Source organism: Sinohyriopsis cumingii, chromosome 10 (assembly GCF_028554795.1).
Source record: "Sinohyriopsis cumingii isolate HCF-2022 chromosome 10, ASM2855479v2, whole genome shotgun sequence".
Taxonomy (NCBI): Eukaryota; Metazoa; Mollusca; class Bivalvia; order Unionida; family Unionidae; genus Sinohyriopsis; species Sinohyriopsis cumingii.
In genome coordinates, this window is record NC_142970.1 from 36502691 (window position 1) to 36529356 (window position 26666).

The 26666-nt window shown below is 34.3% G+C and overlaps 1 protein-coding gene across 38 annotated transcripts in view; it reads left to right on the forward strand.

The window, feature by feature from the left end:
- LOC149789875 (uncharacterized) overlaps positions 1-26666 on the forward strand; it is a 704306-nt gene that overhangs the window by 361772 nt on the left and 315868 nt on the right. For all 38 annotated transcript variants that reach the window (XR_016423748.1, XM_089971883.1, XM_089971882.1 and 35 more), the window contains 14 exons: positions 2004-2095; positions 2322-2562; positions 3279-3593; positions 6256-6369; positions 6667-6846; positions 11059-11156; positions 13880-13956; positions 16250-16416; positions 16642-16756; positions 17160-17344; positions 19174-19288; positions 20607-20779; positions 22828-22939; positions 24679-24908. Coding sequence is in view for 37 of the 38 variants with exons in the window: in XM_089971883.1 (XP_089828009.1) it covers positions 2004-2095; positions 2322-2562; positions 3279-3593; positions 6256-6369; positions 6667-6846; positions 11059-11156; positions 13880-13956; positions 16250-16416; positions 16642-16756; positions 17160-17344; positions 19174-19288; positions 20607-20779; positions 22828-22939; positions 24679-24908 (2214 nt within the window). In the remaining variant the exon portion in view is untranslated. The remainder of the gene's footprint in view (positions 1-2003; positions 2096-2321; positions 2563-3278; positions 3594-6255; positions 6370-6666; positions 6847-11058; positions 11157-13879; positions 13957-16249; positions 16417-16641; positions 16757-17159; positions 17345-19173; positions 19289-20606; positions 20780-22827; positions 22940-24678; positions 24909-26666) is intronic.

A 26666-nucleotide genomic window follows, 5' to 3' on the forward strand; every position in this document is an offset into this window, starting at 1 on the left:
AGGCTGGTAAGTTTTGGATGTTGCCTTGGAATTTATAAATAAGGCTGGTAAGTTTTGGATGTTGCCTTGGAATTTATAAATAAGGCTGGTAAGTTTTGGATGTTGCCTTGGAATTTGTAAATAAAGCTGGTAAGTTTTGGATATTGCCTTGGAATTTGTAAATAAAGCTGGTAGGTTTGGGATATTGCCTTGGAAGTTGTATTAAGGCTGGTAAGTTTTGGATGTTGCCTTGGAATTTATAAATAAGGCTGGTAAGTTTTGGATGTTGCCTTGGAATTTATAAATAAGGCTGGTAGGTTTGGGATATTGCCTTGGAAGTTGTATTAAGGCTGGTAAGTTTTTGGATGTTGCCTTGGAATTTATAAATAAGGCTGGTAAGTTTTGGATATTACATTGGAATTTTTAAATAAGGATGGTATGTTTTGGATATCACATTGGAATTTATAAATAAGGCTGGTAAGTTTTGGATATTACATTGGAATTTTTAAATAAGGCTGGTAAGTTTTGGATATTACATTGGAATTTATAAATAAGGCTGGTAAGTTTTGGATATTACATTGGAATTTTTAAATAAGGCTAGTAAATTTTGGATATTACATTGGAATTTTTAAATAAGGCTTTTAATTGTTTTGATAATAGAGAATTAGTAATTTTATCACCTCATATGAGTAAGGTGGCCTTGCATAATCAAGACTGAGTGCTAAAGTAACAGTATGTACCATTTCATAGACAACACGAGTTTTTGTCTTGAAAGACCACCCATTGTGCAAAAACCATGCTCATTCAAGACATATGGTCTGTCATGATGGGTCTTTACACCATTTAACCAGTAAATTTGTGCATTTGGAAGATGTTATCTCAAGACAGGTGGTCTCTTGTGGCAGTAGTCTTTTAAGACAGGTTTTACTGTATTGTATCTTGGTACATGCTTGCATTCATACCCAAACCTAAGATTAAAGAAACGTGTTTGAATTACTGATTTTGCAAGAACTTGTTATCATGTTTTATATGCTAGCAGGGGTATAAATAAGGAATCGGTTGGGGGAGTTGTCATAAATAAGGAATGGATGATTGGGTGGGGGGTATAAATAAGGAATGGATGATTGGGGAGGGGTGTTATAAAAAAGGAATGTATGGTTTGGATGGGTTTTATTGTTGAGTGGGATTTTTTTTTATTAAATAAGGAGTGGGTGGTTTGGGTGGTAGTTTTTGTTATAAATAAGGAATGGTTGGTTTGGGTGGTTTTTTTGTTATAAAATAGGAATTGGTGATTTGGGTAGTAGTTCTTATTATAAATAAGGAATAGGTGATTTGGGTGGTAGTTTTTGTTATAAATAAGGAATGGGTGATTTGGGTGGGATTTTTTTGTTATAAATAAGGAATGGGTGGTTTGGGTCAGGGGGGTTTGTTATAAATAAGGTGTTAATAATTATCTGGGTAGTAGTTTTCTTATAAATAAGGAATGTGTTTTGGTTGTTTTTTTATTATAAATAAGGAAATGGTTTGGTGGAGGGGTTCATTGTAAATAAGGAATTTGTGGGTGGTTTTGTTTTAAATAAGGAATGTTTGTTTTGGGTTGCAAATTTTGTTATAAATGAGGAATTAGTTATCTGGGGGTGTAGTTTAGTTTTAAATAAAGATTAGATGGTTTGGGTGGTGTTTTAAATTTGTAAGTCTGCAGCACTCAAGAAAAAAATCATAAAATTTTGTGCAACACAAATTATATTAATTCTTCATTGTAAAACTAGAAACATAACATTATCATAAATCTATGGCCATGTCAGCCCTGCTCAAATTTAAGAATGAATTATAGTAGAGAATATGAACTAACCAAGGGTATTATAGCTATTTCTTGTTATGTAAGCTAATAGTTTAGTAATAATGTAAAACCTTGTTATGTAAGCTAATAGTTTAGTAATAATAATGTAAAACCTTGTTATGTAAGCTAATAGTTTAGTAGTAATGTAAAACCTTGGTTGATGTATCCGAGTGTTCTCTTTTAGAATTTGAAGAAGTCATCAAAGAGAAGGACACTGCTGGTCTTGAAACCAAAGGAAAAGCTCCAGAATTTATCCTGAAGATACAGACCAAAGAGGCAAGATTCCTCGCTTTTTTCACACTTTAACCATTATTTCTATATTAAAAGTACTTTATTTTCAACTACTTGTTCCACATATTGCTGATAGCACCAATTTTACAGCAGTGTAGCTTTTGCCAGATTATATTTTGCAAAATTTGTTTTTGTGTTTGTCTTTAATTTCATACAAATTATTCTTTTGACTCCATTTTTCTTGTACATTATCGGAGCATTCTGTTTTCAGTTGGAGGTTGGAGACACTCTTGACTTTAACTGTGAGGTTGTTGGAGAACCCAAACCTGAGATCAGGTGGATATACAATGGTCATGAATTAGAGAGTGCAGTCCGTTACGTCATCTTTGAGAAGGATGGATTGCATCACCTGGAGATTAAAGACATCTCACCAAAGGATGCTGGGGAGTACATCGTAGAAGCAAAAAATAAATTTGGATTGGCCACATGCTCTGCTGATCTGACAGTCAAAAGTGAGTTATGGCTGAGTTTGTAATCATTTCCTGCAGTTCATAATATTTTAGTACAATAATATTGATGAATTTACATTAAATCCTCATACAGTCGTACCATTGGCTTATTGTCAGTACGCATGTAGTATAATATTTTCATCCTGGCACAAAATTAGTTTTCGAAATTTGATCTTACTATGTATGAATGCATAAAAATTTTTGTCTAGAATATTTTGTCATTTAAAAAATGTATTCCTAAAAGAAAACTGTTTTTGTATTTCAACAACATGATTTGGATCTGTTCATTAACCTTGTGAAATTTCTTTCTCAAAATGAAAGATATTGCCAGTAACAAATGATAATATTGGAAATAATTCATCTGTAACATTTAGTTTATTATAATACTGAATTTGGAATTTATCGATATCGGACACAAAACTGTGTACACAAGGAACATAGGGATACAAATTTTACAGTGATACATGTATATGCACATAAGGATACAAATTTTACAGTGATACATGTATATGCACATAGGGATACAAATTTTACAGTGATACATGTATATGCACATAAGGATACAAATTTTACAGTGATACATGTATATGCACAAAGGGATACAAATTTTACAGTGATACATGTATATGCATAAAGTAAATTTTCTTAGTTCTTTTTGCTCAGTATTACCATTGTATGCATTGCCACAAAATATCATCCTATTATTCACCCAATTACAGCTAAACCAGCAGAAAAGGTGAAGAAACTTGAGGCACCCAAATTCACCATCGAGATACAAACTATTGAGGCCAAAGTTAGTAGTACTGCTAAATTCTACTGCAAAGCCAAAGGTATTCCAACCCCTGAAATCCACTGGTATAAAGAAGACAAAGAAATTACAAAAACTGATAATCGATTTACGATAGAGTATGATAAAGATGGAGAATCCTCACTTATTATTGTGGATGTTGTTCCAGAGCATGATGGGAAATACACTGCTGAAGCAAGGAATGAGGCTGGAGTTGCTACATGCCGTGCTGAACTCTTTGTTGAAGGTGAATTATCTTGTCTTCATGACAAATATCCACTTCTACAGAGAAAGCTTTTCTATATGCCCTGTATAAGAAGTTTGTTTGTGTCAGGGGAGGTGTACACTGGAGTCCACCCATATATCCAACTTTTGTTTACTTTATATATTTTAAATCCTTCATGAGATTCATCATTAAACTTAGTGTGTATTTGTATTATGATAAGAGTTTTTGGTTCCATAGCAGATTTGGCTGTCTTACATTAGTACTTTTCGAGTTTTAGTACAGATTGTGCCTTTATATCTGCTTCACTCTTTCTGGTCAATATGTCATGAACTGTTTGAGATATATGCATTTCTATCATGGTCGTAATTTTAGAGTAGGAATGGGGGTGGAGGATGGTAATTTGAGAGTAGGAATGGGGGGTGGAGGAAGGTAATTTTAGAGTAGGAATGGGGTGGAGGAAGGTAATTTTAGAGTAGGAATGGGGGTGGATGATGGTAATTTCAGAGTAGGAATGGAGGTGTAGGATGGTAATTTTAGAGTAGGAATGGGGTGGAGGATGGTAATTTTAGAGTAGTAATGGAGTGGAGGAGGGTATTTTGCTTACTGATCAATCTGGTTTTTATTATTAAGTTCTTTTTTTGCTGTTTGTATGGTGGATTTTTTAATGCAATATGGAGAGACCATTTTTACACATTTTGTCATAGATTTTTTATGATCAATCTAGAATACATTTAGCATAAAGATAAACATTTGCACTTTTACAGCAACAGGAGTGCCAACATCAAGATTTTGCTTTCAGAGTTTTGCTTTTGCTTTTAAAGAAAACAAAACCAAAATCGTATAGTTAATAGAACAGTTACTTATTCAAGTTCAAAACTTTGAACATCTTGGAAAATGTTTGTGACTTTTCTTTAAGTTGATTTTTATATCTTCAAGATTTTATTGTTTTGCTTTTCCCTTTACTTCATGCAAGCGCCTTTGGACGCCTCTACTCCATTCGCATGGAAGTGCCTTTTTACTCCTCTACTCCATTCACATGGAAGCGCCTTTTGACGCCTGCTGTAAACATCCGCCATTTTAAGCGAGTTTTCATAGCGCAACTTTCGGGTGAAAACCCCTATTAGATGCTACATTAATTTCTGCGAATGACCACTACGTCAGATCACATGGTCACTGTTTATGCTCTGGTCGAAATCTGCTATTTAAAGTAACTGGGTTGTATTCTCCACTCTCCAAAATGGAGGTTTTGGATTTCATTCAGTACTTATGAAGTTTTCACAATTAGAATCACAACTGTGAAAGATTCGATAACTTGGGTATAGGCTCTGATATTGATGTAGGCAGCAATTAGTTTTTATAAATTATCAAATTCAGATGACTTAGTGATGTAAACGCAGACAAAATCTTGTAAATTTTGAGTATGAGAAATGGCAGGTACGGTTGGTCACATGGCTTCACTGACTTGACGGTGAATGAGTTCTCTCAAGATTTTAAAGCACATAAAAAATTCTTCTGTGAAAAATAATTACACAGCTACAACGATCGGACTTTACTCTTAAATTTTTCCATACACAATAGATGTGTACCAAAAATGTAAAATGGTTAAAATTGCTGTTAAACATAACATATGCTACATTGCTTAACAGTTAACAGGCAGACCTATGTGTATGGAGTCGAATATGTAACAGGTGTTCTATTTATAGTGCACTGCACTGGGTAACTTTGCTCTATGAGGTAAAGGGTTAAGACTTTATAAATTATATTACCATTGTTTTTCGTGTGATTACTAATGTTGTAACTTAACACTATCATGCCTCATACAAATGTAACGCTATCATAATGTCTGTCTGTCTGTCTGTCTGCTAATTTTTCCTTTTCTTCACGATAACTTTAGTTTGACAGCATATACTATTACTAAACTTTGTTGAAAGCATACAAAGGTCAAAGTCTATTGGATTTGGGAATCATGGTTTCTGCTCACAGACTTCATTTCTCCTCCATGTGCCTTCACCAGCATTTAATTTAGCGGATAACTCTCTCATTGGGTAGGGAAGGTGCACATTGATTTTAGATCAAGCAGTCAAAAATTAAGATCACTGCAGTGGACAGAAGACAAAAAATATTTTTTGCATGATAAATTTAGTTTTACACTACCTACTTTGACCAAAGGTTGTGGAGGATGTGAACTTAAGGTTTGGAAATTGCCTATTGAGCTGGAATCAAAGTTCAAGATCATTGTGGATCAGAGAAAAATGGGTTTTGCAGAATAACATTTATTTTAAAGTAAGTTTCATGACCAAATTTATGGATGACTTGCAATTAAGGTAATAAAGACACCTGTAAATTCTGTGGTCTACAGCTCACAGGTCATGTTCATGGTAAGTCTGATAAGAAAAAAATAGTTTATATACAGTAATTTGGTTAAAGAACACATGCCTTGACCTAATGTCCAGGTGATTGGGACCCATTGTCCAGTAATCTCCAAAGTCAACCGTGCCATTCTAGTTCCTCATATATATATGACTATTACATTTTAGCTGGACAAATGATGTACTATACTCTAGAAAGAAGTAGTTAAATCTTTAAGACAGTGAGAAGTTAGATTTATAAGATAATTTTGTGTTGTTCACAATTATGCATATGTAAAGTTCAATTTGATTTTATTTAATGTAACTCCATACAGAAAAAGAAGAGAAATATGCACCTCAGTTCATCAAGACCCCTGAAGAAATCATTGTGAGGGAACACGACAGAGCTCAGTTCCTCGTAAAAGTCATTGGCAGTCCCAGTGCTACAGGTATAAACAATAGAGAGAGAGTTTTTACAAAGTCAGTACAAAATTATGTTGTTTAAGTGCATGTCGTTAGTTTCAAATGAAAATTAAAACTTTAATGCGTCAGAAATATCCAATTCTTCATAAAATAAATTGCTATAAGGTGTCAAAATTGCATGACCCATTGAGCATGTAATTTTTTTTTCGTGCAGTGAGTCATTTTAATTGCCAAAATTATACATGTATGATAATTGACTAATTTAAAATTTAATGATAATAAAGATTCAGTATAATTATATTTTTAATTTTGAATCTTTGCAGTGATATGGAAAAAGGATGGCAAGCCTCTTGATGACATAGATTTGTATCACATTGAACATTTTGAAGATACATATTGTTTTGAGATTAAAGACACGGGACCAGAGGATGCAGGCATCTATACTTGTATTGCTGAAAATGAAGTTGGACAGGTCACATGTGACATTCCACTGGAAGTCAGAGGTAATGCAAAAATTTGATTTAAGTAAGAGTAATAACTAGCTCTATAAATTCTTACTTTAAATAAAATTAGACGACAAGATGATGAATATGGATTTTTTATTTGGTATTTTGGGATATGGTTTGAGTAAGCTCATATTAAACTGAAAAAAATCCTTTTATAAGGTACATCTTTCTTGTAAATTTAAGTTTTTTTTACTGTATTTGGTTCTACTATGTCAACAAAAATGATATACACCTATTTATGTACCAGAAAGCAGAAATTCATTAAAGTATAATTTTTATTGATTTTTCTTAATTCTAATAATTGAATGTAAACCATACTTACAGACAATTTGACAAACTTGTAGTGTTAATTATAAACATTTTACTTGTATTTTAGCCTTTAGAAACACTATCAGTAGGATTCTATACAGCCATGGTAAGTTGTCGGCATGGGTTGCATTCCATAATTTTGGGTGTCAGGAACTTTTTGGTGATGATTTCTTTTTACGAGACTGTTAGTTATATATATCTGCCATATTTTATGCATAATATAAAGGTCAAGATGTGTATGCATACTTTAAGAAACACATATTATTCTGTGGTGCACTGGGAGCTCCTTTATAACAAATGACTGGGAACTCCTTTCTAACAAACCACTGGGAACTCCTAACAAACCACTGGGAACTTCTTTATAACAAAACACTGGGAACTTATAATAAACCACAGGAAACTCATTTATAATAAAGCACTGGGAACATACTTATAATAAACCATTTGGAACTCCTTTATAACAAATGAGTGGGAACTCCTTTATAACAAATGACTGGGAACTTCCTTATAACAAACTACTTGGAACTATCTAAGAAACCACTGGGAACTCATAATAAACCACTGAGAAGTCATTTATAATAAAGTACTGTGAATGTACTTATAATGAACTATTGTGAACTCCCTTATAACAAATGACTGGACCTCCTTTATAACAAATGACTGGGAACTTCCTTATAACAAACCACTTGGAACTTTCTGACAAACCACTGGGAACTCCTTACTAACCAACCACCAAGAATTTCTTTCTAACACACACATCTTTAGTGCAGTGGAACTCCCTTATAACAAACCACTGGGAACTCCCTACTGACAAACCACTGGTAACCCATGAAATACAATTATATGCAATAATAAATAAATGGAATAAAAGCAGTTATTAAATAAAAATAGGGAGTCCAATTAGCATGAGAAATTCATTAGACCAAGTGGATGTTTCACTGTATTTTGGAGTCCGATTAGCATGAGAAATTCATTAGACCAAGTGGATGTTTCACTGTATTTTGGAGTCCGATTAGCATGAGAAATTCATTAGACCAAGTGGATGTTTTGCTGTATTTTGGTCCTTATCCTGATAGTTATTTTGACTGGAAAACCATTTTGTAATTTGCTTTTGATGCAGCCATAAATAATAAATGTACTAAAAATACGACAGATAAAATTGGTGGTGGCCTGTCTATACATTATGGTTTTGATATTGATTTATATGTTGATTGTACTAAGCATACATGCTTACAGTCATTTATTTTGTTCATTATTAATAATGTAAATGTTCTTAGTCTCGTCTTTTACATTGACTTAAGGTTCTGTACTGTTCTGAGTCTATTCTGTTACCTTGACATTAAGGTTCTGTACTGTTCTGAGTCTATTTTGTTACCTTGACATTAAGGTTCTGTACTGTTCTGAGACTATTCTGTTACCTTGACATTAAGGTTCTGTACTGTTCTGAGTCTGTTCTGTTACCATGACATTAAGGTTCTGTACTGTTCTGAGTCTATTCTGTTACCTTGACATTAAGGTTCTGTACTGTTCTGAGTGTATTCTCTTACCTTGACATTAAAGTTCTGTACTGTTCTGAGTCTATTCTGTTACCTTGACATTAAGGTTCTGTACTGTTCTGAGTCTATTCTGTTATGTTTGACCTTAAGGTTCTGTACTATTCTGAGTCTGTTCTGTTACGTTGACCATAAGGTTCTGTACAGTTCTGAGTCCACTCTGTAACCTTGACCTTAATATTCTGTACTGTTCTGGGTCTACTCTGTTAACTTTAAACTTTGATTTTGTAATGTACCTTAGACCTAAGATTTTCTTTATCGTTCAGAGTCCAGTCTGTTATGTTAAGATTATGATTCTGTAATGTTCTAAGTCCACTTTGTCGCCTTAACCTCAAGATTCTTTAATGTATTTAGAACACTCTGTTACAATAAACTTACCATATCTACTCAAGTCCAGTCCAACTGCAGACTGAGCAAACCCAGATCTGCATAATGCAGCAGCAAATCTTGGTCTATGCATTTTATTAGAAGTAATCAGTAGAACAAACAACATCAACCCTGATATACTGGAACATTGTGTGATGGTAGATTAGGATCTATGCTATTTGCAGTTGGATTTGACTGTCAAGTGAGTATATTGGAGATTTCTATAGTGTTGTCAAGAGAACCTCATCTGACAACAGATCCAATATACATTTGTCACTGTTTAATTTTATGTGAGACCATGGAATTTATGTTTATGGTTTTGGAAAATTCATGACTTTATTATCTTGACCTGTCTCCACCATTACAGTTTATCTGTTTAGAATGGAGCAAGCTAGATTGACTAGACTGGTCCCACTGAGTGGCAAGAAGTTTTGCTAAAATATTAAAATCCTTTTTTCTTCTGTTTTTCTGCAAATTTGATTTGTACACGTCATCCATATTTGTTTTACTTCCTCAGATATAAGCATTTCTGGTACTTGAAATAATCAACAGAACAATTTTTTAATTAAATTGCATCAGTTTACAAAAATTTTGAGGAAGATAAGACCATTAATTAATCAGTATTATAATTCATCAGGATTTTAATTAATTTATTAACTTAACAGTCTATGCTACATCCTATTCACTTTATGTATTTTTATTATGTTTTACTTCTTTTCACTAAAATCATAAATGTAAACACTGCAAGAATAAGTATTCTATTTTACTAAAATCATAAAGGTAAACACTGTTTTAACCCTTTACCTCATGCAAGCGTCTTTGGACGCCTCTACTCCATTCACATGGAAGCACCTTTTGACGCCTCTACTCCATTCGCATGGAAGCGCCTTTGACGCCTGCTGTAAACATCAGCCATTTTAAGCCGGTTTTCATAACGCCACCTTCAGGGAAAACCTTCTATTAGATACTACATTCATTTCTGTGAATGACAATTACGTCAGATCACGTGGTCACTGTTTATGCTCTGGTTGATATCTGCTATTTAAAGTAACTGGGTCATAATCTCTACTCTCCAAAATGGAGGTCGCAGATTTCATTCAGTACTTATGAAGTTTACACGATTAGAATCACAACTGTGAAAGATTCAATAACTTAGGTAAAGGTTCTGATATTGATGTAGGCAGTAATTAGTTTTTAAAAATTATCAAATTCAGATGACTTAGTGATGTAGACGCAGACGAAAAACTTGTAAATTTTGAATTATAAATGACAGCTACAGTTGGTCACGCGGCCTCACTGACATGATGGTGAACGAGTTCTCTCAAGATTTTAAAGCACATAAAAAATTCTTCAGTGAAAAATAATTACACACCTATAACAATCGAACTTTACTCTTAAATTTTTCCACACATAATAGATGTGTACCAAAAATGTAAAATGGTTAAAATTGCTGTTAAACGTAACATACACTACATTGTTTAACAGTTCACAGGCAGGCCTATGCATATGCTGTCGACTAGGTAACAGGTGTTCTATTTATAGCGTGCTGCACTTTGTAACTATGCTGTATGAGGTAAAGGGTTAATAAGTTTCTTTTAAAATGATGAAGATAAACACTGCAGTAATATGTATTCTAAAATCATGAAGGTAAATACTGTAGATTTTTTTCTTCTATTTTATTCAGAATATATGAATTAAAACATGTTTCAACTTAGAGTTGCACAATTGTGAGGTGTGGAGATATGAAGCCAGTCTCGTACGCTGTAGATATCACAAGTGTGGAGGTATGAAACCAGTCAGGTACACTGAAAGTATCACAGGTGTGGAGATATAAAACCAGTCTCGTACACTGAAAGTTTCACAAGTGTGGAGGTGGGAAGCATATTTAGCAAATGCACAAAAGTGTTTTCATGGTATCAGCTTCATTTTTTTAAACCTGTTTTGACTGTCAATTGATTTGAATTGTTTTGCTGTATTTTAGACATCAAGAGGGATAGAATGTCAGAGTCCCCACTGGTTCTTCGTACTCAGGAGCTGACCCAGCCACCCATATTCAAGGACACATTTGAAGAGATTGTGGTAAAGATTTATTACAGATATAAAATATTATGTCTCCATCATTCTCATTCAGGCAGGTGTTGTATCTCAGTCAGTATGTGTACCCCAAAAGGAATCGATGAAAAATGCAAAAACAATGTGACTGCTCTGCTGACCTAGTAGTTAGAGCATCTGCCTTGGATGCAGGATGTCATGGGTTCGAACCCTGGCCATGTCGTACCAAAGACTTATAAAATGGTACTTGCAGCTGCCTTGCTTGGCACTCAGCATTAAGAGGTTAGTGTTAGGACTGGTTGGCCAGGTGTCAGGATAATGTGACTGGGTTGGACATCATGCTACATGTCTGCAGCACAATGCCCCAGTGCTAGACATCACTATAAACTGCCACACTGCAGACATCATAGTGATATGACTGAACATTTTTTAAAACTAAGTTAAAAATCCAAAACATGCACACATGCGCACATGCAAAAACAATGCAGCATATGTACACGTTTTGTGTCTTTGATTAATTTATCACATATAATGGAGTAGATACAGTGCTCCCTCCTTATAATGCTGTTCATGGGAACCATAGAGTGTACCACATTATAGTGAGACCTTGAAATGAAGGACATCATATGTATAATTTTACTACCACTTAATGAATTGGGACATCAAAGACGATACCTGCCTTCTAACATAAACTCCTTTGTAAAGAAGTAGGGATGGGATGGGAATGGAAATCAAAAAATCAATTATTGGTACCTTATATACTTGCCTTTACATGATGGCCCATTGCAAACTGCACAGACCCAGATCAGCTGTTCCATAATGTACTGGTACATCAAGGTCTTTGCAGTTTTTTAGGAGTTTTAAGTAGAACAAACAAGATAGACCCAGATCTGTCAATGCATTATGTGATGGCAGATCTGGATCTTTGTTGTTTGCAGTTGGACTCAACTTATAAACAAGTAAAATGCTAGCTTATGATTGATAATATTCCAGTGATTGCTTTTCTCAACAGTATTTTCATATTCTTTATTCTCACTACTCAGACAGGAAGGAATTGACTTTATAATAAAATATATATACCCAGAATTCATAGATTTTTAACTGACATCTTGGAAAAAAGAAGATATTGAAGTAATGTCTCAGGATGACAGCCGGTATCATCAAAGTTGCCATGACAGTGAAAGTTACATGACTTGTTGGCCAGTATTAAAACAAACTTTCTGTTGCTGAGATTGGCACTACCACATATATTTATCAATTAAAAATAGTTTGTTAGTATGCACTGAAAGAACAAAGCTACTATTGAATTTTATTTCTTTTTAAACAGATAAGAAAACTTTCTACATTGATCCAAACTCCAAAATTGTTCATTCCTGGTGGTATATTATAGAGAACAACATTCCATAAGAAATATGTGAAGGACAAAGGGCTGACGTACTTTACAGTGACTGTTGAATTACACACATACTAAAGATGAAACAGATTGTTTTATGGCATAGAAACTTGGCGTTAGGTTGTTTGTTTGTTTTTTTTTGTTTTTTTTTCATTGGCACTTTTCAGCACACCATTGGCTATGTCATGCCAAGGAAATGGGAATTTAATGCCTTTCTCAAAGACATGCCAAGGCAGCCAAACTGGGCTGGTCTGGATGGGTATCAAACCTGCAAGATTTGGATTATGAGTCCAATGTTCTACCAAGTGAGCTACTGTAGCTTTTGTAAAACCCTTCTTTTCATCCATTTAGAACATGTTTGAGTATATATTTTGAGACAAACATTGACAACCTGTAATATATTGTATGCATGGTAGAAACCAAGTTAAATTTTTTCACACAATCAATTTATAGACCTCAGAACTGATCCTCCATATTTCCAGTTGAACAAAAGGTCCTATGGTGATGGAGTACTTTATATTGCTATTATTTAGGAGGATGTAAATGCAGTTTGATTTTGACACCCAACTTTTACTTGGTACAAAGAATGACAATAGTTTTAATTAGTAAAACTAATGGAATCCACTGACTAACTTCATTTGAAAGCTTGATTCTTACGGTAATAGTTGGAACAATGTGTTACACTTTGTAATATAAATGACTTCATTTGAAAGCTTATTTCTTATGGTAATAATTGGAACAATGTTTTACATTGTGTAATATGAATAACTTCATTTGAAAGCTTGTTTCTTATGGTAATAGTTGGAACAATGTGTTACATTGTGTAATATGAATAACTTCATTTGAAAGCTTGTTTCTTATGGTAATAGTTGGAACGATGTGTTACATTGTGCAATATGATTGAATAAGTTCTTTTTTATTCTGCTTACATTGTTACTTAATGACAAAGAAGTTTTAGGGTAGTTTTTTTCTCCAAATGCAAGTGTAGTTTGTAGCATTGTAAAATAATTATCAAATATGGAATGAAATTAAAAATAACTTTATATCGGCTACTTAATTAAAGTCGAGTACAACTGCAAACAGTATTATAGACTCCTATCTGCCACTGCATTATGCACAGGCAGTTCAGAATCTATATTGTTTGTTCTATTGATTACTCCTAACAAATTGCATGGATCCAGATTTGTCTGCTGGTACATTAAGTAATGGCAGATCTGGGTGCAAGCAGTCTGCAGTTGTACTGAACTTATAAGTATGTTTATATGGTAGGAAATTGTTTTGATTTGCATTTTTAAACCTTTTTTATTGATATTAATGAGTGATATCACACAAAGTATATTATTCTTTCCCTCCACAGGCCATTATGGAAGAGAAACCACTTCAGCTTACCTGTACTGTCACTGGGTTGCCACGTCCTGAGATCACATGGTTAAGGTAAGACATAGATGATGTCCTTGTGTCTAATGAGATTTACTATCAACATATCTTAGACTGGTATTGGATTGTTTTTTAAAAATATATTCAGACTAGCAATAGCAATTTATCATAGACTGGTATTGAATAGTTTTTTGAGAACATTCGTGCTGTAAGAGCGAAGTTTTATAATATTGCATATGAGATTTTGCAAAATAATACATTCAAGAGAAAGGGTCTCATTATAGTGAAATGCCAATAGCTGACACATCGATATGCTTTATTCTTCAGCCTCCTTCACTCTCACAGAAATTTTTTCCTTTTGAGGAATTTCTGCTATAAGATTAAATGTATTTTCAAGTCTTAGTTTCCAGAATATAATGTAACTGTCATAGTTATGAATGTAGATGATATATTGATGTGCTTAATCAAAACAATATGGAAGAGGAAAAAATAGGAGAAATAAGTAATGACAAGCCTTTCCTAGAAGTATACACACAGATGTTGTTAAGATTCTATACTTGACCAAATTAAAAGTCTGGGAACATGTGTCTTACAAATATTATAAAACGATGATTGTGGTTATCATTGGAGAAAACAATCCTTAAATAACTTGCCAGAAATTTTTAAGAGTGTATGGGGTGGGTTTAAATCAAGCATAGGTGTATCTTCCGAGAATTAATGTATCCTGGGGAACATCATCTGCTTCTATCTTTTCTATTGCAAATAGCTGTAATATGCAAGTGCCATATGTACTTACTTATAAGTCAGTTCAAACTGCAAAAATCAGACCCTGATCTGCCACCACATAATGCACTGGGATGTCCACATAGAACTGATTTCAGAGAACAATCAGAATGGCAGTAAACTTTGACATCAGTTATACTGGAAAGGGATTATTTGAATGATATTTTCAATCCTGACTTCAAAATGTTGACATCAGTCATACTGGAAAGCAGTGTATCCCCCAGGGGTGTAAAATTGAGGGTGCAAAAAACCCCTAGGTGTCAAAACTGGGGGTCAAATAAAAAATGTGGGGGTCAAAAATGTACTGACAAATTTTCATAAGACTCGTACTTTTTCAGCTTGAAATGGGATATTGCAACTTGCACAACATTCTCTCTCTCTTTCTCTAAACATACAAATACACCAACATGCACAGTTAACAAACAAATGCATTGTCCATTCAAAGAATAATTTTATTAGTTCATATTTCTTTTAAAGTCATACTTTTAAGAGTCTCCTGAACAATATTATAGTCCAACACATTACATATAAGCCAATACAAAAAGCCAAATAAATCTTTTTAACCAAATGGGAGTTAATTTACTGCCTTTCATCAAATGTGTACTATCATAGGTTTCATTGTACTTCGTCATAGAACACATTTATCCAAATATCAAGGAGGATACTGATTCATCTTCTTTCTATTAAGTTAGGGGAAGCTTCTCCGTCATAACATTGCCTATGCTAGTCTGGTTCATTGTTTTATATGTTCCCTGCGTTGCACTTTGCTATACGAATAGAGGAGCGCAAGGCAGGGAGCAAACAAAGCGGGGAACCAGTCAATGCCTGTACGCGAAGTATATACGATGCCATCCATCGTCCAATGCATTGAGTATTAAACAAATCATGATCATATTATGAAAATCCTTTGCGTCAAAAAAACGCATGGTAACAAAATGTGTGCGTCAATTTTCTCCAGCATGCGTCCCTGACGCACAAATGTGCATAAAGGGAAACACTGCTGGAAAGGGATTATTTGAATGATATTCTCAATCCTGACCTCAAATGCTTAGTCAAGCAAATACTTAAAATAAAAATTACTGTGCATGGAGAACATCCATTTGTTCAAGCCATTCTGTAGTTAAACACATGGCAAGATGGTAATGTAAGTTAGTGTGCTGTGCATGGTGAACATCCATTTTAAAAGCCATACTGTAGTTGAACACATATGGCAAAATGTTCATGTAAGTTAGTGTACTGTGCTTGTAGAACATCCACTTTAAAAGCTTTGCTCTAGTTGAAAACATATGGCAAGGTGCTCATGTAAGTTAGTGTGCTGTGCATGGAGAACATCCATTTGTTCAAGTCACTGTGAATAATTAAACATATATGACAAGATATTCATGTATGTCAGTGATATGCGCATCAAGAACATCCCATTTCAGTTCATACTGTATGATAAATTCATGACACTCGTATATGTCAATGTGCTATGCATGGAGAACATCAATTTGTTCAAGTCATTCAGTATAATTACAAACAAATATCAAGATGTTCATGTATGGGGATGTTTTGTTTCTTTTCTCAGGAATGGCAAGGAGTTGGTGGAAACTCCCAATGTAAAGATAACCCATGAAGAAGAAACTGCCACACTTTCCATCAAGAAGATGTCTATGGACTTGGAGGGTGAATATAAATGTGTTGCCCAAAACTCTGCTGGCACAGCTGAGATATCAAGTAACATCACAGTAGAAGGTAGGCATTTAGTTTAGGAAAAGTTATTCTTGCGTCTTAATTATGAGATACATTGATAAATCTACACTTTTGCAAAGAAGGAACTCAGTGTCTCAATTTCAGAGTAGAGCTTAAGAACAAAAACTACCATGTTTGTTCATGTCTACTGTCCTCTAATTCACACTAAAAATTTTCCTTGTCAGTTTTATCTTTTCTTTCACATTGCAATGTCTTGGGCTTTTGTAGGAAAAACAGAAAGACCAGAATTTACAAGACCATTGTCAGACCGTGAGTGCCGTGAAGGTCGTCCTGTCAGATTTGACTGTGCCGTTAAGGGCCTGCCACAGCCTGAGATCACATGGTAAGTGTGTATGCACAGTCTTGATTTTTTTAAAACTCCATGAACAGAGGTTTCTGCATGAGAAGTAAATCTGGAAAAGTTCAAATTATTACATGCCAGAGAAAGCAACTGTCCAATTCAAGAGTTGTTTTTTTACCTTCAAACTATGAAACTAGTAATATTATTTTCCGGCAGTATACTTATCAGTCAGTGATTATAAGCAAGTTGATAAACATATTCCAATCATGTAATTTCAGGCATCATATGTCATAATGTTGCATCACAGAACTCAAAATTACATTCATTTATAGGCTAAAATTTCTATGATTTTTTTTTCAGATTTGTACTTCATCAAATAATCGCAAGAAAAAAGTATTTTACTTACATTCTTCTGCCAAAGTATATTTTCCATATTTTGTTGCAGGTTCATCAATGATCAGCCTATTGGGGCTGGCTTGCGTTTCCATACGGAGCAGCGCAAGGGTTATGGCGACATGACGCATAGCTTGAGTATTGACAGCACTGAGCTAGAGAATGCTGGGAAGATCAAGGCTCTTGCTAAAAACAAAGCAGGAGAAGCAGAGACCATTGCCATCCTCACTGTTGAAGGTTTTTTGAATAATCTTTTTTCTCACTTTCTTTTGCCTCAGTTGCAACAAATGTCATGAAAGATCAGACAAAGCATTCATATTGGCTGTCCTTCTATCCAACAACAACTGTTTTGGTTAAAGGTTTTCTTTTTTTGAGGTCGGTATCTCCTTTGTGCATCATTATGACTACAACTTTACCTGGGAAAAAGAAACATCCGTAATGATAATTTGACCATATCATCCCTAGGGACAAGAACCATCCATAATGATAATTTGACCATATCATCCCTAGGGACAAGAAACATCCTTAATGATAATTTGACCATATCATCCCTAGGGACAAGAAACATCCGTAATGATAATTTGACCATATCATCCCTAGGGACAAGAAACATCCTTAATGATAATTTGACCATATCATCCCTAGGGACAAGAAACATGCTTAATGATAATTTGACCATATCATCCCTAGGGACAAGAAACATCCGTAATGATAATTTGACCATATCAACCCTAGGGACAAGAAACATCCATAATGATAATTTGACCATATCATCCCTAGGGACAAGAAACATCCTTAATGATAATTTGACCATATCATCCCTAGGGACAAGAAACATCCGTAATGATAATTTGACCATATCATCCCTAGGGACAAGAAACATCCTTAATGATAATTTGACCATATCATCCCTAGGGACAAGAAACATCCGTAATGATAATTTGACCATATCATCCCTAGGGACAAGAAACATCCTTAATGATAATTTGACCGTATCATCCCTAGGGACAAGAAACATCTGTAATGATAATTTGACCATATCAACCCTAGGGACAAGAAACATCCATAATGATAATTTGACCATATCATCCCTAGGGACAAGAAACATCCGTAATGATAATTTGACCATATCATCCCTAGGGACAAGAAATATCCCTAAGGATAATTTAACCACATCCTTAAGGATGGGCACCTAAACTGATGAAATATCAAGTTAATGAGGATGGACATTAAAGTTAATACATGCCAATGGGTAAAGTGTTGTATCTCGTATTTGCATGAAAAAATTGTCAGGAGTCATTGCATAGGATTTTAAAGTAGGATGTGAAATATATCTAAAAATGTACATGTCAAAAGTTCCAAGGTTAAGGACACATGGTAAATGAATTACTCTTTGGAACTGACTTGTTTCAGTGAATTGAATTTCATCAGACTTTGCAGAGAAGTTCATCAAAGGACAAACACATATTGTAGATGTCACATCAAAAATTCAAAGCTCAGAGTAATGGAGCAAAATATTTTTAGATTTCCTTTGTTGAAATTTTCAGCAACTGGTTATATCTTTTGTTTCCAAGGGTGACATTTTATTAATATTACTATCAGATTTTACATCAAACTTAACTAGAGTGGATAGGACATGCATAGGAATAGAAGTCTAATTGAAAGGTCAAAGTCACAGTGTGAATGGCTGATGTGCTGCCAAGGTTTATAGAGTGATCTTTATTGCAGTCAAAACAATAAATTTACAGATTTAATATTTATTAATTGTAGTTGCTTTGAGAATTAATTCAGGATATTAGATTGGTTTCTTCAATGATTCAGTGTCTCGTTATATTTCTCATACCATGAGATACTTATAGCTGTTATGAACTAATTATTGGATTAAATAAAACAAAACAATTCCGTACATGCATATATTCTGCCAGAGTTATTTCCCTTTAAATTTTGCACCACTTCTCTAGTTTATCTCATTGAATGGTTTATTATTCTATTCATGCACTGCTCTTCTGCCTTGGCTATTTTGTTAACTGTTGTACAGTTGCTGATTGTATATTTTATAATTACAGAGAAGAAAGAATCTCCCAAGTTCATCCGTAAGATGGAGAATGTCGAAACTGTGGAAAAAGAGACAGTTATCTTTGAAGTTGAAGTCACAGGCAAACCTAAACCCCATGTCACATGGTAAGCATGGTTTGATACCTAAACCTAGACCCATGTTACATGGTAAACTTTGTTCCACAAAGAAACCTGACCCATGTTATGTGGTAAACTTTGTTACACAAAGAAACTCAGACCCATGTTGCATGGTAAACTATGTTACACAAGTAAACCCTTGTTACATGGTAAACTTTGATACACAAATCCAATCTACATGATCCATGATAAACTTAATTCTTCAGTATAGGTCGATAAGGTTTTTAAATAATAAATATTTTGTTAACAGATAATACTTATACCAGTAATGCAGAATTATGGGTAAATACTAAATCTGCATTTCATTTGCACTTCATTTGCATTTCATTTGCACTTCATTTGCACTCCATATGCATTTCATTTGCACTCCATTTGCCCTCTTTTTGCATTCCATTCACATTTGCATTTAAACCATCATTTCATTTTTTTTATTTATGGTCTTAAAATGACATTTTGATTTTGCATTTATCACTTCCATTCATTTCCTGTCATTTTTGTTCATTTGAATAAAATGGAATGGCATGTACCAAAGTAGTGTTTTCCATTTTTAAGAGTGAAAGAGGGAGATCTGTTGCATATCTTGTATTTTTAAACCTGTTTTAATAAAAAGAATAAAATGCAAACAGGTGTCATTGAATTTATGATAATAAAAAAATATAATTGTAACTGCAATAAATGTGAAAGATGCAGCCATATAGTGTCATTCTGCAAAAGTTTTTCCGTATTTCATTTCATTGCAATAAAAATTTAACTGATATAACCAGCATTAATGACATCAAGACATCAGTTGTAATTGTTGTCAGCCTTGACAAGAAGGGTGTCACAACTCACAACTTGTAATTGTTGTCAGCCTTGACAAGAAGGGTGTCACAACTCACAACTTGTAATTGTTGTCAGCCTTGACAAGAAGGGTGTCACAACTCACAACTTGTAATTGTTGTCAGCCTTGACAAGAAGGGTGTCACAACTCACAACTTGTAATTGTTGTCAGCCTTGACAAGAAGGGTGTCACAACTCACAACTTGTAAGGAGTGAAAAAATGGCCATCCATGTAAAGAATCATGCAAAATGGTTTTGACAGGATTTTTATTGGCAGCATGAAATGCGTGGTAAATGATTTTCAAATCCATTCATGAAATGCATTTACATTTTTTTGTTTTCATTTGTTCTTTATCATTCTGCATTCAGTGTTTTATATTTGTATTATCCTCTTGCAGCTCCTGATCTATACCTGTCTAATAAATTTTCCTTGTTGTTATTTCTGTACATAGATGTTTTGTAGTTAAAACTTCTCTTTCTATGCTAGGTTGAAAACTACAACAGAGCTTAGGGAGACTGAGGACATCCGGTTTGAGGTTGAGGACAAGGTTCATAGGATGATTATCAAGAATGTCCGACCTGGTGATGCTGGAGCCTACAGCTGCAGTGCCCATAACCCTGCTGGTCAAACTTCTTGTAGTGCCAGGCTGAAGGTTGCACGTAAGTAATACTCGCATTGAGATCCCTTGCAATCCACACTGATGCTTAAATTTATGAGATTTTTTTTACTCATTCCTTCATTATTAATACAAATGTGGCTTAAAACAAATGACAAGAAACTGTGACCCTTATTTATGATGTTATTTGAAGATATAAGAATCTACCGTGTTGAAGATATGCCTGCTTTAACACTCTAGATAAGATACAAGCAAAAATAATGCTATAATGGAGTGATATTGTATGCAAACCAATTTATTAATGGAGTTAAATTCTATGCAAACCATGTTATAATGGAATCTGTCATGTGAAATCACATTCTTATTGGGTGCTGAAAGCCAAGAATTTTAAACTTGTTATAAAAAGCTGACAAACAAGTTTAAACTAAATTGACTGAAATTAAAGAATCCTTGATAATACCCATGTTATACTGAAGTACCACTAGTACTTTGTGATTAATATATTTTTGTCAAGCCTTCATTAGTAGTTTTGGTTGATTGATACTATTTTAATGAATTCCTTTTTGTAAAGCCTTCATTAGTAGTTTTGGTTTTTTAATATTTTTTTTTAATGAATTCATTGTTGTGAAGCTTTTATTAGTGGTTTTGGTTTATTGTTGGTTTGTAATGAATTTTTGTCAAGCCTTAATTAGTGGTTTTGGTTCATTGTTACTTTTGTCATGAATTTGCTTTTGTCAAGTCTTTATTAGTGGCGTTGGTTCATTGTTACTTTATAATGAATTCATTTTTGTCAAGCCTTAATTAGTGAGTTTGATTCATGTTACTTTATAATGAATTTGCTTTTGTCAGGCCTTCGTTAGTGGTTTTGGTTCATTGTTACTTTATAATGAATTCATTATTGTCAAGGCTTCATTAGTACTTTCAGTTTCTTTGTTCTTTGTAATGAATTTATTTTTTTCAGGCCTTCATTAGTGGTTTTGGTTCAGTTTGTTAAAATGAATTTGCTATTGCCATGCCTTCATTAGTGGTTTTGGTTCAGCTTGTTATAATGAATTCGCTATTGCCATGCCTTCATTAGTGGTTTTGGTTCAGCTTGTTTTATTGAATTTGCTATTGCTAAGCCTTCATTAGTGGTTTTGGTTCAGCTTTTTATAATGAATTTGCTATTGCCAAGCCTTCATTAGTGGTTTTGGTTCAGCTTGTTATAATGAATTCGCTATTGCCATGCCTTCATTAGTGGTTTTGGTTCAGCTTTTTATAATGAATTTGCTATTGCCAAGCCTTCATTAGTGGTTTTGGTTCAGCTTGTTATAATGAATTCGCTATTGCCAAGTCTTCATTAGTGGTTTTGGTTCAGCTTGTTATAATGAATTCGCTACTGCCAAGCCTTCATTAGTGGTTTTGGTTCAGCTTGTTATAAAGAATTCGCTATTGCCATGCCTTCATTAGTGGTTTTGGTTCAGTTTGTTATAATGAATTCGCTATTGCCATGCCTTCATTAGTGGTTTTGGTTCAGCTTGTTCTAATGAATTCCCTATTGCCATGCCTTCATTAGTGGTTTTGGTTCAGCTTGTTATAATGAATTCGCTATTGCCAAGCCTTCATTAGTGGTTTTGGTTCAGCTTGTTAAAGTGAATTCGCTATTGCCAAACCAAACCATGCATACAAATTAACTTACTTCATTGCTTGGTCTTTGCCAGAATATGTCAGCTGAGTCTTATCTTCCCTTTGAGACTCTTTCTAATTTATATGTATCTGCATCCTTTCTGGAATATAATACTCACAATCATTGATACCTTATCTTTCAACAAATCGTCAAGCAGTCATTGCCTTGAATTTTTAGAATTTTCAAGACAGAGAATAAACATTTAGTCAGCCTTGATGGATTTAATCTCTCCCAAGTTTCTATTGATATCTGCTTGAATTTTTCAGCTCTGGTCATTTTAATCAATGTAAATTAAAACCACAATGTTTTAGTCATATGGGAATATAGTGTCCATTGAGTTTGGAGCAAAACTTCAAGAATTTACTGATTAAGTTTTAGTAATCCAAGGCCAGGTGTTTATGAGACTACACCTATTTCTCTTACAGCTGCCAGAAGGCCCAGTATTCTTAGACGTCCATCAGACATTGTTGCTCCTGAAGATGGATTTGCCAGATTTGAAGCCAAGATAGAGGGCTTCCCATTGCCACAAGTGAAGTGGTATGCATTTTCTTGTTTCGTTAACATAATAGACATTTCCCAAAGTATTAAATTTTAATGTTGGAGAGGCACAAAATGAGGCTCTGTTTAACACTTGGCAGCATCACTGTGTTTTGAGCCTAACTCCCAAGTGACATTGATTGAGATATGTTCTTTTAGTCATAGATGCAATGAAAATATGCCCTTACAAGCAGGGTGTCTTCCAGACAAAATGGTAAAAAGATGCCCTTACAAGCTGACAAAATGGTAAAAATATGTCCTTACAAGCAGGATGTCTTCCGGACAAAATGGTAAAATGTCACTACCTTTGTACAGAATACGGTGGCCATGCACTCATGAAAAATGCCTTACATAAGGTGGCCTACCAACAGAATGGTAAAAATGCAATACCTTTGTGCTTGATCTGGTGTCCTAGGTCACCTTGAAAGAGGTTTTACAAGAGGAGGTGACCTGATATAATGGTACAGTCACAATGGTACCTTATGTAGGATTTAATGGACTACCTCTCTTGAAAGAGGTCTTACAAGAAGAGGTGACCTGATATAATGGTACAGTCACTATGGTACCTTGTGTAGGATTTAATGGACTACCTCTCTTGAAAGAGGTCTTACAAGAGGGGTGTCATTGAGACAGAATGGTAAATATGCATTACCTTTGCATAGGAAATGGAGGTTTCTTGAAAGATGCCATTAAATGGAGGGGATCACTGTATTAAGAAATGGTCCACTTCTATTTTTCTGTTCCCATGATACCAAAGATAATTAAATTTCACTTGCTTACTAAGGGAATATTGATTTAAACTTGTATAATCATTTTGATTTCTTTTCATTTTAATTGAGTTCTATTATTTGGAAAGATGCTGGGCATAATTACATTTAAGAGTGGACATATCTATTATAAATTCACTGTTTTGTTGGCTACATTTTATTTGCACACCTGGTCATAAAAGTATTATGGCATTAAGGGATTGTACTTTTTCTATAGACATCTGTTTGCCATAAAATAAATATGGTTGCTGTAATAAAAACTCAGAAATCCTTGAATGACTTTTTAACTAAGTAACTGCTTAACAGAATTTGACCAAGCTGGACAGAAAGTGACCGTGCTTGAAAGCCATTCAGATTTGTACATAGATGCCATTATGCTGTCAAATAGTGCTGTCTTTGCTAAGAATAGACAAACCTGTTCAAGATTTATTTTCAAAAAATTCACTCAACAGAACTGACCAACTTTGACACAGACCATCCCAGAAATAGGGTCTTTCAATAATGTTTGAACAAATGACAATGATGTGTGGTCAGATATGGATGAGGATACAAAAACTTGAAAAACCTTGAAACAATTGTTTTCATAACATAAATAATCAATAGCATTCAAACATGTAACAGAAATCATCTTTATGATCCAGATTTCTTGGCTAAGTGCTTTTCCATTTGTTTATATAGCAAATGTCAATCAGGTCAACATTTTCACTCCCACTTGGGCTTCCTGTTGTGTTTTTGGTTGCTCTGACTGGTGAAAGTAAACCACCAATAAACAGTCTTTGAAGTGAAGAGGGAAATTTATGTCTTTGTAAATTTTTCACCCAAGCTAACTTACTATACACTGTATGATTTGTCTTGGGTGGGTTTTATCCTAGAAATTTAAAAGTTAGTCTGTGTGCTTGCAAAGCAAAACAAGATAAACAGGTTATTTTCACATGTAAATAATAACTTCCCGCTCTCTTTCATGATCTGTAGGTTCATCAATGACAAGGAAATTGAGCTTGGTGACACAGTCACTGTGGATGTTGACAAAGAGAACAAGACGTACACCCTTTGCATCAAAAACCCCACATCTGACATGACTGGCACTGTCAAGGCTGTTGCCATTAACAACGGAGGTGAAGAGATCTGCACTGCAAACCTTGAAGTCAGAGGTCGAATGCCAAAGTTCATCCAGGCTCCCATCAAGTGCACAGTTCTTGAAGGTAGATCAAGTATATCCTGAACAGTTTTCCATTCTTTATGGCCATTAGCCACTTGTTTTCTTCATAGAGAACAAAAGTTATCATAATAGTATCTAATTCCATGCAGAAAATAAATATTTTTACAGCATTCTAATAAAAGGCAAAAATAACCACACTTACAGTAACATACCAAATTAAAAATAATAAAGCACACCTACCAAGCAGTTGGCATTATTTACTGTTTTGTATTTCTACTGAAATAAGTATGTATATATTAGCATTTAAGTGGCACATCAACACAATAATAGCTATTTGTTGCCAATTAAAAGTGAAGTTCTTAATATGTAAATAGGTCAAAAATAGAAAGTGTGAACAGAAACTGACAACCTAGAGATTGACAGATCACTTGTGATGTCTTTCAAATTATGTATACTGGAAACAATGGTCCCTTCATGTATACTGGAAACACTGGTCCCTTCATGTATGTTGGAAACACTGGTCCCACCCATGTACATGCTTTCAGATACTCAAAAATTTGCTTTGTATTACTTGTATATTTTAAACAGCTGTATAGCTTACTAAATGTCCATTGTTTTCCTGGATTAAAATGACTAGCCTAAGCTGTATAGCTTACTAAATGTCCATAGTTTTCCTGGATTAAGATGACTAGCCTAAGCTGTATAGCTTACTAAATGTCCATAGTTTTCCTGGATTAAGATGACTAGCCTAAGCTGTATAGCTTACTAAATGTCCATTGTTTTCCTGGATTAAGATGACTAGCCTAAGCTGTATAGCTTACTAAATGTCCATAGTTTTCCTGGATTAAGATGACTAGCCTAAGCTGTATAGCTTACTAAATGTCCATAGTTTTCCTGGATTAAGATGACTAGCCTAAAGATTAAATGTTTGTGGACAACATAAAAGAGTATCATTGGATATTTAAGGAATATTTGATGTCATGTACCATTACAACTATCAATTTGTTTAACTTGTGACCACAGCTCACAGTGCATACAGATTACTATGGACCTTTTCATGCTGTTTTAAAGTTCTGAGCCTTTTCATGCTGTTTTAATGTTCTAGGTCTTTTCATGCTGTTTTAATGTTCTGGGCTTGTTTATGCTGTTTTAATGTTCTGGGTCTTTTCATGCTGTTTTAATGTTCTGGGCCTTTTCATGCTGTTTTAATGTTCTGGGTCTTTTCATCCTGTTTTAATATTCTGGGCCTTTTCATCCTGTTTTAATGTTCTGGGTCTTTTCTTGCTGTTTTAAAGTTCTGAGCCTTTTCATCCTGTTTTAATGTTCTGGGCCTTTTCATCCTGTTTTAATGTTCTGGGTCTTTTCATACTGTTTTAAAGTTCTGAGCCTTTTCATCCTGTTTTAATGTTCTGAGCCTTTTCATCCTGTTTTAATGTTCTGGGCCTTTTCATCCTGTTTTAATGTTCTGGGTCTTTTCATACTGTTTTAATGTTCTGGGCCTTTTCATCCTGTTTTAATGTTCTGGGCCTTTTCATCCTGTTTTAATGTTCTGGGCCTTTTCATCCTGTTTTAATGTTCTGGGTCTTTTCATCCTGTTTTAATGTTCTGGGTCTTTTCATGCTGTTTTAATGTTCTGGGTCTTTTCATGCTGTTTTAAAGTTCTGGGTCTTTTCATCCTGTTTTAATGTTCTGGGTCTTTTCATGCTGTTTTAAAGTTCTGAGCCTTTTCATCCTGTTTTAATGTTCTGAGCCTTTTCATCCTGTTTTAATGTTCTGGGTCTTTTCATACTGTTTTAATGTT